Source organism: Cinclus cinclus, chromosome 4 (assembly GCF_963662255.1).
Source record: "Cinclus cinclus chromosome 4, bCinCin1.1, whole genome shotgun sequence".
In the NCBI taxonomy this organism is placed as follows: Eukaryota; Metazoa; Chordata; class Aves; order Passeriformes; family Cinclidae; genus Cinclus; species Cinclus cinclus.
Window position 1 is genome coordinate 10,317,681 of NC_085049.1, and position 13,876 is coordinate 10,331,556.

The window sequence follows — 13,876 nt, forward strand, 5'->3', positions numbered from 1 at the left end:
TCACTTTCCCTCCACCTTTTTCCTACAGTGTGTCCAGTGGGTTGATGATGCAAAACTTAATCAGCTGCGAAGGGAAGGCATTCGATATGCCAGAATCCAGTTATTCGACAATGACATTTACTTCATCCCGAGGAATGTTGTGCACCAGTTCAAAACAGTTTCAGCTGTGTGTAGTTTGGCTTGGCACATCCGGCTCAAGCTCTATCATTCAGAGGAAGAACTCTCTCAAAACACAAGTACTGTTGAAGCAGGGACCTCTGCAGACCCCAAGTCTTCGGTTGTTGGACTTCAGACTGACAGAATTTGTACCATGAGCAAAGATACCTCTGAAGACGCCAAATTTCCAGATGCTCTGCAGACCAAGTACCTGCAGCAGGAATTTTTGCCGATAAAACACGAACCTCTTGCATCTCTGCGAGTAAAAGAAGAACCCATGAATGTCGACCTTGCTGAAAAGACAGTGACACCTAATGACATCGGGGCACAGAATGTTCAGGCTAGGCTGGATCACGTTGAGTTGACATCCGTGAAGCTGGAAATGGATTCTACATTTGAACCTGGCAACAAGGACTTACAAGGCAAGTTGTGCTCTGGAAGTCACGTACATCCAGACGATACAAGACAACCTGGCTTATATCCAAAATTGCATGGACAAAAAGAGGATGATTTTTTGTGCTGAATTTGTATATATGGTTTTAAATTCCTTTTTAAACTTAATGATGTAATAATGTAAAGACCATAAATTGTGAAGCAAGTTTGTGACTTGTCTTCGCATCTGTTACAGAAAATAGTTATGTAGCTTTGTAACATTCCTCAGTGCCTGTCCATAACTGTGAAGTATCAAAGCACTTAGGGCCAGATGCACTGTAAACACTGCAGGTTTAACATAAAGAAGTCTTTAAATAATTTTGAGTTGTAGGTTTTAGAGTAGAGCTGACATTTAACATATATATTTTTTGTAAGATGAGCCAGAATTCGTTTTGACAATTCCAGGCTTTTCCATAGAGCTTATTTATACCAATTTTTTCATTTTAAATGTGTCAGCACTGTAGTGTAAATATCTTTTTTAAGAATCTTTTTAGTGTGATTTTTACTGAAATGTGAGCCACTTAATAAAGGTTCATAATAACAGATTGGTTTTATTTTCGGGTCTGCAAAAAATAATTCAGTTCAACTGCCTCTCTTAGTGGTTGTGTTTCTGCCTGCCACTAATGCATAGGATGCCCTTATGCCTTGAGGGTGAGGAGCTGTAGCAAACTGAGGTAGAGCTGAGGCATCTTTGTAAATGCAGATTAGTCAGAAGGCAGAATCAGTCCTCCCTTCACATGATTCCTTACAGGTGCCCGTTCCAGGCACTCCCCAAACTCCTACTGTCAGATACTCACTGGAACAGGGAGACAAATGGTCTGTTTGGAGGGCAGTTGGGCACCAGTGGGCTCCAGGAGGGCTACCTCTACCTGCCTGCATCTCTCTAGATGAGCTGGTGCAAGGGAGCAAACTCCCTCCTGGGCTTTGCCTCTTGGCCCTGCTCGGGGCATAGTTCAGACAGTTCCATTTCAAGTAAAAAGGCCCCACCCAGCCAAAAAAAACAACAAACCCACAAAAGCCAAAAAAGCAATCGCTTCCTCAAATCTGTTATGTAATTCTTTTAATTGCAGACAGATAAGGGGTTACTTACCCAGCTACAAAGGCCTCAGCTTTAGCAATGACCTGTAATTCACAGAGACATACCTGGATTTGAATTGCTCCCTGTGCTGTAGTGCCAGGCAATAAAGAGGTTTGCCAGTATGTGTAGTGGGAAGGCTCCTCATGAATCACAGTTTGGAAGCAAGAGGTGTTTCATTAAGAAAGTAACAGCAGTGTCCAAGTTAACTGTTCTCTTTCCCCATCTATGGAACATTTGGATTCTTTAAAGTTGTGTTCTGAGGGAGGAGAATTTCAAGGCTAGCTAGCATCTGATCTGGTGACTGTATCATTTAACTTATTTATTCTCTGTGTGGTGTACTCCTGTGTAATTCAAACACAGCTGACTGCTCTGTCTCTCTTTGGTAGCTGCACACAGTAGTCCACTGCCCTACAGCCTGTCCTTCAGCTAAATATGTAAAACTTCAGATCCAAGGCCTATTATTTCCAAAGCCCTCTGTATCTCTGATTTTTGTTAGAATTTTTCTGTATAACGTTTTTTGAAAGTTGCACATCTTTAAGTACCCAATTTTTCAACTTTGATGCACTTAGTGGTCACTTTGGCTTCATTTGTGGCAATAGAACAATGTGGTTTTTCAGGTGATGTCCAGCTCAACTACCTGAGGTCCTTCTGTTGTAAATGTTCTTTTCCTTATAGGTTGTTAAAATTTACAATGTTACTGCATACTCACAGGTGGCACTAAAATCAGCTATTTATTAGATGAGTGCCCTGATTGGTTTAACCCAAAATAGGTCTATCAAGCAATTATTAATTAAATCAATATTTGAATTGCTAAACATTACTCCTACAGAGCCATAATTATGTATTAGAGAAGCAATAGACATGTGAGTCTCTTGGATGTGGCTAACGCATCCTTAAGTCTTACTACTGTTTTCTTTAATGCTGGCTAAGAGATTACTACCAGAGATTTTCAGCCTCAGGGATCTTGCTTTTCCCTTTGCCATCAGCAAACAATTCACACGTGCTTAAGTTACTGTTCTAGTAGGTTCTGATCTGAAAAAATTCATCTGTTCATATAAGAATTTGAGCCTTCCTTATAGCAGGAATGTGGGCTCAGCTCCCTTTATTGTTTTCAGGATTTTCTGGAAATAATGCTTCCACCTGTAATCTCTGGCTTCATGAACATCCATCGACAGTTACTTGTCCTTCCATTCCTGTTCTGTGCTGCCCATGGGAGAGCAGCAGGAGAGCAGAGCTGCAGGTTGTAGTTTGCACCAAGCACGCAGCTCTCCAGGTGGGATAGATGAGGGCTCCAGCTTTAGCAAAACCAGTCTTGCCAGATGTTAAAACAAAATAAAAACCACACAAAACAAACCCCCAGAACTGTTTATTTGACTCAGAATAGCAATCTTACCAGTGTGCTGGTCATGCATATGCTGACCATTCGTTTGGGTTCAAATAATTTTTTAGATTTTAGTGAAGTGAGGACATACATCCCCCAGGACAGAAAGCTGCCAGCTTTCTGCAGTATAGGCCCTGTCCAGACAGAAATAATAAACCCTCGAAAATGATTATCAAATACGACTTTACACTTATGAGCAGAACTCTTGTTTCCTTTTGGAGACCTGCCCAATGGTCTTGGCTGATGTGGTCTTGAACTTCTGCTCAGGTATCTTAGACCTGAGATTTTGCTTCTGAAGTGCCCACATGTTCTACTCTCTTTTCTTACCACTTTCAGGATTTTAAGAGATTTTTCAAAGTGGCAGGTTTTTTTGCAGTTTTTGTGTAATTTTTTTTTTTTTTTTTTTTTGAGACAGACTAGATTCTCAGTTTTGGCAGCATTCCTTGCAGTCAGAATTTGAACACTATTGGGATTATCAATGGCTACCAGACCTCCCTTTGCATTTACAGATGACTGCAGTCTGGTCTGACTGGATGACTTTTTACTTGCTTTTTAAAGAAAAGATTTAAAAGAAGTGGTGTCCTCTCCCTGTGGTATGTTCATTTTAATGAGGTTGTCATTTGAGAGGGAAGTACTTTTTCTGAGAATTTCACCTCCCAAATTAATTGTTCATTAGCCTGACAAAGGCCTTGCTTCAGTCCTGTGCTATAGCCTTTATTCCTGCTGCATACAATTTAATCTTCAGATTTTTGCTTCAGCAATAAATCTTTTTGTTCTGCTGTATTGAAATTAGTCCTCGCTTATTGCTTTTCCTCCTCCTCTGGATTTTGGTGATATATAAGTCTTTGTTATTTTGGCTGAAATCTCCAGTGTTTTAGTTGTTTCTCTTGGCCCTTGTTCTTGTGTAGATTGGAGAGAGCTGCCTGAGGACATTGGGGCTGTTCCTACCTCTCTGCACGTGCAGTGGAGTTCCAATTAATAACATAATGTGCAGAAAATTAGATGTTTTCCTAGATCCTGGTACATATTTCTGGGTAGCGAGAATTGCATTGTTACAATTGCTAAAAGAGCTTTCAAGGGGGTAGCTACTTCTTTTTCTTTTAATATTACTGGTTATTTTGCATTTCACTGGCAACTGACTTCATGTGTTACAAGTGTTACTCAGTGTGGTGTCACCCCCAGCCCTCCAAATGCCTGAAAATTGACTCTGAAAGAACGTTTTCATTACAGGTACTGCTGGCATGCAGATTTTCCCTTCCTTGTTACTATAGTGAATATTTCAATACTACTTTAACTGAAATATTAATTCTAGTATTAGAAATAAAGTATTATGTTAGAGGGTGATGATTTAATTCTTCATCTGTGAAAGAATTCCTTGGCGATAAATAAAGTTGATTTTTAAGTGGATATACATGTGCACAGTAAATAAGTTGGAATTGCAAAAGATGTAGGAAATGGAAATCTGAAATAGTAGAATGCTGTAAAAGAGCTGAATATTATAGATTTGGAAAATTGAGTAAGTCTTCCAAAAAACACAAGACTGGTATTCATTTATCAAAATGACTGTTTCCTAATATCTGCATGTGAATAAGATGCTGAATTGACCAAAATAAATCCATGATTTTTCCTTGTTCATTGAATGAAGTCAAAATGAACTGTTGTGAGATAAGTACACTGCCATGTGTCCCTGCTAGGCTGAAAACTCTACTGATTCTGATCAAGAGATCAAGGAACTCCTCAAGCTTCTCAAGTGTCATTTTATTTATTTTCCTGTAGTGGTTGGGTATGTAGAGAGCCTTGTGTTTAGGCAGTGCAGCACCTGTACCTTACTAGGATGTATCCAAGTTAGAAATGGAAAGGACAAATTTTCACTGCTTTGTGCTTTGCTGTGAATGACTGTCAAGAATATTTGATTTGATTGAGTCACTGTGTTCAGCTGATATTTTATTACTTTCTTAAACAGATGAAATGCACTTTAAAATTGTATACAAGTTACTGATATTTTGTGCAGATCCCACTGAATTTGCAGCATATGTGGGAATATTTGGGGAACTGATTCCCATCAGTCACTCATTTCATTTTTCTTAAAAATTCAAGTTAGTTGACATTCTGTTCAGAAGCAGTGATTAACTTCATAATATTTAGGTTGCTGTTTCTGTTAGAATCATCAGGGATACTGAGGTTGCAAATTTAGTGTATTATATTCTAACCACTGTTTTACTCTGTGCTTTGATGCTGATATGATCTCTGCTTTGAAGCCATGCTGTACTTGAGTGCCAGCTAAACATTGATCTTCTCTTGTTCTGGTCATGCTGATAGATGAGCCTACTGATGAGGGCGTTAGTCCTAAATAGTCCTTTAATATTTGGTGTACAGTTATCTGATACAAACATTGATTAAAATAGCAGTTAAAACTTCTATTTTTATCCAGTTTGATTTTTCAATAGCTATTTTGATACTATGTTTTATCATTTACATTGCCATCCACTGGAATAATGGTGCCATGTTGGGTGCAGCTCAGGCCTGTGTTCTCTGTGCTTTTTATGGGAGCTTTTTTATCTGGTTGTGTTGAGACGAAGTGGGGCAGTTAGCAGAGAAAGCTGTTCCTGGTGTCTGGAGATGAAAATCTTGAGAACTAGTCCTGTGTGTGGGAGACTGTGTAACATAAGGCTGCTGAATCCTTATCCTTAGCATGCAAGAGTAACACTCAGGTACTTGCCAGTGTGAACTGAAGCAAATGAGACTTTTAGTTAACCATGGAAATGGAATTTTTAGACTAAAAAACATCTTTAAGTTCATGTTTTCATGAACTTCAGAAGGAACACTGAGATAAAAATTAAAGCAGATGAACTAAGCTGACATTCTCATTGCTTTCCTGTTTCTAGCTCTTACGCTGTTGTTCTGCACCGTAGGGAGCTTTTCTTACATTAGTCTGCATGGGATGTTGGTTTTGTTAGGAAAGGCAGATCAGAGGGAATGGCATCACCGAGTTGCAGATTTTCCTATTCATTATCCCACTTCAGTACAAGTCCAAGGGGAAAATCCAGAATTTACATTGAACAGTACTCCAGTGGTCCAGCTGAAGAGATTCCTTAAGTTGCCTTAGTTCTCAAAGCCTGGTGCTTTTCAGCAGCAAGTTGATACCCAAGCCCATTCAGGTCTATAAGGCTCATATGGGAGATGAACTCCATGAAAACCTTAAAAAAAATGCTAGTTACAGAGAAAAGGTGCAAATGATCTTTTCACAGCTCAGCATAGTTCTTTTACTGCAGTCCTAATTAAAAAGCATGACATGATAGTGTTTTGTTTTCCACGCTAGTAAATTCAAACAACTTATTTCTGAGGATGCAATTATTCAGGAGCTTTATTACTGAAAAGCCATGTTATTTTTTTTCCCAAAATTATATTGGTGTTAAAATAGAGAACATCTGATGTTAAAATTGAGTTTCTGGGAGTCTCATAATTTTCACTTTCAATTCCACTTTGTGTCACCCAACTTTTTACACTGTGGAAATGTGAAAATTTTCATGAGGTTAGGCAAACATTTTGCTTTTGTACTATGATGCAGATGTGTCTGAAAATAATACTAATTCTACATGTCTCAAACAGTTGTGTACCCCCGTCCTGTGCTAGTTCAGGCTTTTATATTGCCCTGTGTGCCTGGTGTAGTGCATTTTGTGTGTGTCTGCACACATTCTCAGAATTCAGGTTAAACTTTGTTACAGGTGGGGATGTACATGTCACATAACTGCATTGTTCAAGTATAAAAAGAACACAAAACTGTTCTAAATACTGTTTAGATATGTTCTAAACTGTATGGATACTGTTCTAAAATGGTGACAAATCAAGAAAACCAGTATGAACTGGCAGTTGAAGTTTTAGTTTCATGACCTTTCACACATGTGCGTGAAGCATTTTCTGTAATCAGGCAAAAGCAGATACTCCCCTGCACTGCACGCTGAAGTGTTCAGACTTCTATAAATGATGGCAATTATGTGGAATATATCTCCCCATGTCCAGTATATGTCATCAGTACAGCGAAATGCTTCCACTTGGCTTCAACAAGCTTTTGAATTGCAGTTTAAAACAAAGCTCCTGAAGATCAAGTTCTCTCCTTTGCCCCCCTATCAGCTGCTACAGGGAGCCGAGACATCCTCCTCGTGCCTTTGTATCACAAATCACTGTGAGCCATCTCAGCATGGAGCTCTTCTTTTCCCTGCCACCTTCAGCAAATTTGCTTTTCACTCGTTTTACCCTGTTACTGAAGACCAGTTGGTCACTTGGTAAATTTAGGAAAATGTGTGAGGAGCATTGTTTCCACTTCCACGCTGTGATGGGCACCTTGGAGAACGTTGCAATTATGAACAGATGTAATTAATTCCTGTGGCAGTTTCTGGGAAGGTCACAGTGGGCTATAGTGTACTTTGTATCATAAATCCTTCTGAGTGAAGTTCTCATAAGGCAGAGAAGCAGCACTGTGTGCACAAAGATCTCAGCGCGGTTCAGGTCAGTTAAATAGGATAAAAATTCTTGAAAGGGATAAGCTCTTGTCCAAGTTTCCCTGTAAGGATAAGGAACTTGGAAAGCTGAGCACTAATGTCTGGCTGTGTGTGACTTCTGTATGACACCAGCAAGAAGCATCTGCTTCAGCTTATCATTTATTTCAAGGTTTGTAAACCTTTTAAAAAAAAAAAAAAGCAAGCAAGCCCAATACACAACCAAAACTAAAATTGCTGATCTTTTTCTATTGAATTGGAGGCAACAATTAAGAGGAGATTTGTAAGGACTGTGTGTGATTCTAGTTAATTAGAGATGCCAAACTTTCAGATAATTGTTACATCTGTGGAAGAGAAGGGATTTATTATGGGGGCAGAGTCACCATTCACAGCCTATCTTGCTAATAATACACCAAGTTCCAATGAAGGCAGTTCTTATTCTTCCATCTTTTGTTTTATGTCATAACAATCAATTACCATCATCAGCTCAGCTGAGAAGAGCTGCTCTGCTCTCCTGAGCAGCCATGGAGGTGTTCTGGCATCCTCTGAACAAGGGGGTTTGGAATTCTACTTTTCCAGAATCATCAGATGGGAAAGTACTGTGCTTGGTCCCATACCTACTACAGGTAAGTGTGTGTGTGTGTGCAGATAAAATCATCTTGTCTGAGGTGTTTGAATGCTTGTTACGCTCTTTTATCACTGCTTGTTACGGGTCATCAAAGTTTACCTGAATTGGAGGTAGGGCTTTAGATTATCTTCTTCATAAATTTTGAAATAACAAAATGCCTAACAAATGCACAAGGTCTAACTTGGCTGCCATGGAGTGGCATTCCATTCCATTCCAGGGGCTCAGGGCCTGGGTTCCCATCTGCAGAACAGAACCAGGTGGGATGTGCAGATGGAGGCTGTTTTCTCCACCCCACGCACACCTACCCCTGGCACCTGCACGCTGTGCTTGCTCCTGCAGCCAGCAGGTCCCAGAGCATGTTCTGAGATTAATGTACTCTTTTGGTTTTCTCTTTTCCTGGCTTCTCCTTTACTAAGGTAGGACATTCAACCACATTTTATAGATAATTTGTTACCTGTTACGATTCATTGCCTTAGAATGGAACACGCTGTTTTCTTAGCTGAAGCTCTTTCAGCAGTCTCCCACAATATAGTTCCTCTGTATTTTTACCCACGTCTGTGTGATGAAACAGCAAGAGAAAATCCAAATACTTCAGAAATGTACATAATTAAAATGTGATTAGTGAGACACTTTGGTCTAGGTATGTCCTGTTACCCTAGACTGCTTTTCATTCACTTGACATTCTTTTGTCTCTAGGGGCTGTAAATGGATCAGTACATTCAGCATGCTTGTTAGTAATGTCCCAGATTAACTAATTGCACCAAATTTGAATTTGGTGTTACTGTATCTCCTGAAAGAGCACTAGAGTCCACAAAACACACTTGCAGTTCCAGTTGTTTCCTGAAGTCCTATTCACTTGTTACCTGAAAAAGGTAATTTCCTCACATCTGACTCTGCCAGTGTCTCATGAAGCCAAGGCTTCACCCACAAAAATTTCATATCCTTGGGTATTAAAAACTGCCTTATTCAAGTACCACGTTGGGCAGGTACAAATGCAGTACTGAACTGGCCCTGTATTTGCAGTCTCTTGCAACACTGGTGATTTCTCACTGGGAATCACTATTGTCTCCCTCTTCTCTGGATCTCAGGACTGCTGGCACATCTCAGCTACCAACTGTGCTCCCAGAAGTTAACATACTGGTCCATGGGCTGTTTCAGCAGCTTACAAAACAGTGCTTAGTTTTAGGCTGGTAATGAATTCTCACTGTCAAAAAAAAAAAAAAAGTATGTTACTTTATTCCTTTTCTTGCTCTTATTTGGCTGCTGTCAATTGTTACTCATTTTTAAAGCAAATTTAGCTCCTTATGCAAATTACTGTTAACTGGTTATTTCTTGACTTACAGCATAAGTAGCAGAAAATGTTAGTCCTCTTTCCTAGGATTGCTCAATGTGCTGAATACTCTGGGCAAAACATTTGTGGTTTCTTTAACAAGGTCTTCTACCTGCTCGTGAAGAACCTATATCTTATTCCATGTAACAAATAACAGTAATCATATTAGAACAGCTTATGTTGAACAAATACTTTTATTTACAAGAGCATATGTGAGTTTTAAAATAAAAAAAAATGAAACGGGTCTACTTTGATCTTCAGCCTGCTTTAGCTTAAGTCTCCAGCTTGACTCATTTGCCTTTCTAGCTTGAAGATCAAATTTGTGGCAAAATGGCAATAATCTGGTAATTCGGTGCCAATCTTGGCACTGGAAACCACCTGGCATAGCTCAGTCTCTTCGTACATAGAAGATATTATATCCCAGTTCAACCATGCCCCCAATCAGCAAGGCCCAGAGCGGGATGAACACGTAGGCCAGTTTCATGGTGGTGAATCGCTGCAGCTTCGCACACAGGGCGAGGCAGAAGGCCAATTTCAGCAGCATTGCAATGAGGTACCAGACTTTCTTCTTCATGTTCTGGGAGCCGTTGCGAGGGTCAAAGCCAGACTTGCACCGCCCAGCCATTTTTACAATTAACATAACCAGAAGAATTGTATCAAATATCCACACCGGAATAAAAATGAGGAACCAGTTCCATGGTGCTTTCTCATCCAACTTCAGCACCAGCATGATCAGGAAGAGTAACGTAAAAAGCCATGTCAGCAGCACTCTTTGAGCCAGGGACATTCTCATTTAAACAGCTTTGAGAGGAAGTCCTTCGCTGTCAGCAACCACCTAACAAAACAAAAGGGGGAGGGAAGGCATCAAAACTTGGCACTACACCATTAGGTATATTGCATAAAGGAGACCAATTCCTTGCTCTTGCTTTCCCACTCCTAAACCCACCCACATACTGCTTCCTGGCACTTTCATAACTACCGTGCTCAGCTGAAGAGTGTTTGTTCCAGTCCATCGTTTCCTTGGAGTGCCTTAAGTCAGCTGTATAACTGCCTTAATCTAAATTTGTTCTGTGAAAGGAACTGTACTTTAATCTTAAACAAGCTGTCAGACTCATTTAGGGATTTTTGAATGCTAAGAATATGTTTAGATCCATTTTCCACCAGTACTGAGGCACTCATAGCTAACACTGGAAAACAAAACATAACAATGCTCTCTGTGTAACAAAATAACCACAGTAAAATGTGAACCAGCACAAAAAAGCCTCAGAGAGATCCTGCAGCTTGCAGAGCTCCAGCCGAAGTGACCTGGGCTCAAACTGAGCCAGTCAGCGCAGCCCAGCTTTCTGTCAGCCAGCAATCTTGGAATTACTAAAAGCTACAGATAATGTTTGCTTTTTGGCAGGTATCTCAAGTATTCAGACACTGGCTGACAGGTTTATTGGCTGGGTAGGATATTTAAATTTCTCTGTAGTCACGATGAAAGAGAAACAAGACAAATGCATCTGCCACTACAGTCATGAAAGTTAAGTTTTTATATTCCTAACTGCAAAGTTTTTACCACTGCATCTGCCAAAAGCCTTTCACTACAAGTGAAAAAAACTGAATTATGAAGGACTCTGATCTTCCTCTAGATTTCTTGCTACAAAAATGAAAAATTTTTACCAGTGAAATGGTGCTGAAATGAATTATTTTAAAAATTTTGAGTTAAATTTTTTAATAATTCCCTTTAGAACACTAAATAGTTTTTCACCTGAAATGAGAAAATGAGCTTTGATATGTTCCAGACCACAGAAATATTTGAATTACTGGAAGTGTGATGTTGTGTTCTGAAGCATCCAATCCTCAGCACCAGATGCTGAGCGAAGGACAAGATCTGCTTCCCCTCTATGCCCATGCCCAGAAGCTGCTGCTGCTTCCTCTGCGTTATTTCCACTGCACACAACATCGCCGGATTATGGCTGCTCAACTCACCCAACAAGCAGAAATCTATTGCCACCTTTCTCCTAACTGGGATAGTTTTTTTCCAGTTTATTTGAAGTTGAACAAAACCTGCGCTCAGATAAGATTTGCTACTGGAAGCAGGGAAGTAAAAGTTGCTATCTCAACTGGTGATGAGATGACCTGCTACCTTGCAGTGAGGGGATAACAATTCTGTACATCACTAAAATCATGCTACAGTTTAAATCTGAATTCTGATACACAGTTCAACAGATCTACTATTCTGTTCAGTCTGGGTTTGAAGTTTGGATGGATTTGATTTAGTGGATAGCAATGGGATTTCTTGTAAGGAGAAGATCCAGCTTTCCCTAAAATAGTCTAAATTAGAGTTGCAATCAGCACATCCCCTCTTTGCTTTGGGGCTGACACTTGTGTCCAAAGCAGGCCAGTTCCCCGAGCTGAAGTAGGAAAAAACCCAAAGTTTAAAGCAGGACTTTATATATAGTTTTGCTTGTCAAAGTCTCAGTTCTGCTCAGCTCACCAAAGGGTCTGGTGAAAGCCAGTTCCTGATAAGATAGAACCAAGACCCCCCACCCTTCTCTTCCTTAGGGAAGAGGTGAAGCTCAGAAGCACCATTCATGAGTTAAGGGGACAAAAAAATTGGAGGAGTTTTAGTAGGATAGCATTGTTTTGCTCTTGTTACAGAAACAAACCTAAACCTGCTGACAGGGCTTACAGAACATTTACTGTGTCTGGCCTAAAGCATTTATAGTATTTTGAAAATACTTCCAATATTCTCAAGTGCAAGTCTGTGGCTAAAGTGAAGAGTCATGATCTGAAATGAAGTTTCAACATTCTTTTCATGAGAATGTTTTACAAAACCAGGTCTAGAAATCAATGCTACAAACACTACAAGAAGGAGACTCTCTTATTAGCAAACTGGAGAAAGCAGAAACCAAACAGAAACAGACTGGAAATTTGGGTCTGAAAGGAAAAAGAAATTCAACACTCTTAGAAGTATCAGGTTATCAGATTCTCAGAGAAGGTGATATCACCTGTCTCTGGAGGAAACACAAAGCTGCTGAAGATGTATTACATGGGGCTACTCAATTTGAAGGTTGCTCACTTGAAAATATTTTCAGTTTGCTAAGAACCACTTTGCAACAACTGGAAAAAAACAGGCAGAAAATTCATCATAGGAAGAAGTCACACTGCCTGTGTCTGGCCTAATAGATGTTCCTGCCAGACTGGGCAGGACTGCAAGGCTCTGGTCAGTTTTAGAGGCTTTGTTAGATGAAAACTCAAGAAAATCCAAGTGTACTTTTGAGATCTTAAGAGTGCAAGTAAAGAAAGCTACCAGATTTTGAAGGCTGTGAGCTGGATATAGAGCTGACATAACAATGAAGGGTTTGATCACATGGAGCATTTGATTATCCCACGATGAAAGATGACGGGCAGATTCTTTGCTAGAGCCCAGCTATCCCAACAAAATGGGTGATACTGGGAAAAGGATGCAGCTGTGCTACAGGTCTGAACTAGCTCTTCAGTGAGAACACTGATGGGATGTCAGAGTGTGAAAATAAAAAAGCTCTTGACTCCCATTATAGGACCGATATAATTAGGGAGTGAAAATTTTCAGTGAGGAGAAACTGTCCAAGGAGCATCACTGACCTTGGTGGGATGATCTGCATAACGAGGTTATGATCATAGCTAATTCTGTCCTGTTTAGAAGAAAAAATAAAGAGGAGGGCAACTTACACATGACACTCAGCTCAGCAGTAATGATAACATGAACCTATACATTTAGATTTATACCTTGAACATCACCTAAAAAAGACCTGAAATTCTCATTATGATGAAAACACATTAAACAGAACCCCAGTTTGATTAAATACCATTTTAGATCCTATTCATATCGTACTGGTAATTTAACACTTCGAAAGAAATACTGCGGTAGGCCCCGATTAAAACCCTATTTAAACACAGCTTCGGATTCACAGACCCGGCCCCTCCCTCGGTTTCATGCCAGGCCCCGCTTCCCCGGCCGTGCCAGAGGTCCCCGAGGCGGAAGCCCCCCTCGCTGCCCGTCACCTACCGCAGATCCCGGCGCATTCCCCGGTCCGCGGGGCCCGCGCTCAGCTGAGGGGGCGCCGGGCCCTCCCCTCCCGCTCCGCCTCAGGGAACGGCCCGCCTCCCTCACCCGCCCCGCGCCTGCTATTGGCCAGCGGGGACGCGCGTCCAGCCGCCCTCCATTGTCATTGGGCCCTGGCGACGTCGCTCAAGTTAATCCCGCCTTCCCGTCCTCAACCCTGGGTGACGCCCCTCGAGTTCGGATCGCCCCTCCCGACGGGCGGCGGGGTCAGCCCGGAGCCCCGCCCCCGCCGCCAATTGGTGAAGGGGCTGTTCGTCACAGCGGCCTCCCCTCTGCCCCGCCTGT

General features: G+C 40.9%; 2 protein-coding genes across 3 annotated transcripts in view; one reads left to right on the plus strand and one right to left on the minus strand.

Moving 5' to 3' along the window:
• Positions 1-5,465, plus strand: part of RSBN1L (round spermatid basic protein 1 like) — a 47,719-nt gene extending 42,254 nt beyond the window's left edge. For both annotated transcript variants that reach the window (XM_062491652.1, XM_062491653.1), the window contains one exon: positions 29-5,465. In XM_062491652.1, the coding sequence (XP_062347636.1) occupies positions 29-679 (651 nt within the window). In that variant the 3' untranslated portion in view covers positions 680-5,465. The remainder of the gene's footprint in view (positions 1-28) is intronic.
• A 4,138-nt stretch (positions 5,466-9,603) lies between these two features.
• Positions 9,604-13,596, minus strand: TMEM60 (transmembrane protein 60). Its single transcript, XM_062490825.1, has 2 exons — positions 13,535-13,596; positions 9,604-10,336 (listed from the first exon to the last, which is right to left on the minus strand). Exon 2 carries the CDS (start codon positions 10,292-10,294, stop codon positions 9,890-9,892), a length of 405 nt encoding a protein of 134 aa, XP_062346809.1. The 5' UTR covers positions 10,295-10,336; positions 13,535-13,596; the 3' UTR covers positions 9,604-9,889.
• Positions 13,597-13,876: the final 280 nt, after the last annotated feature.

What these genes read in the sequence shown, in the direction of transcription:
- TMEM60 (XM_062490825.1), bottom strand. Translation starts at nt 10,294, where the DNA reads ATGAGAATGTCCCTGGCTCAAAGAGTGCTGCTGACATGGCTTTTTACG.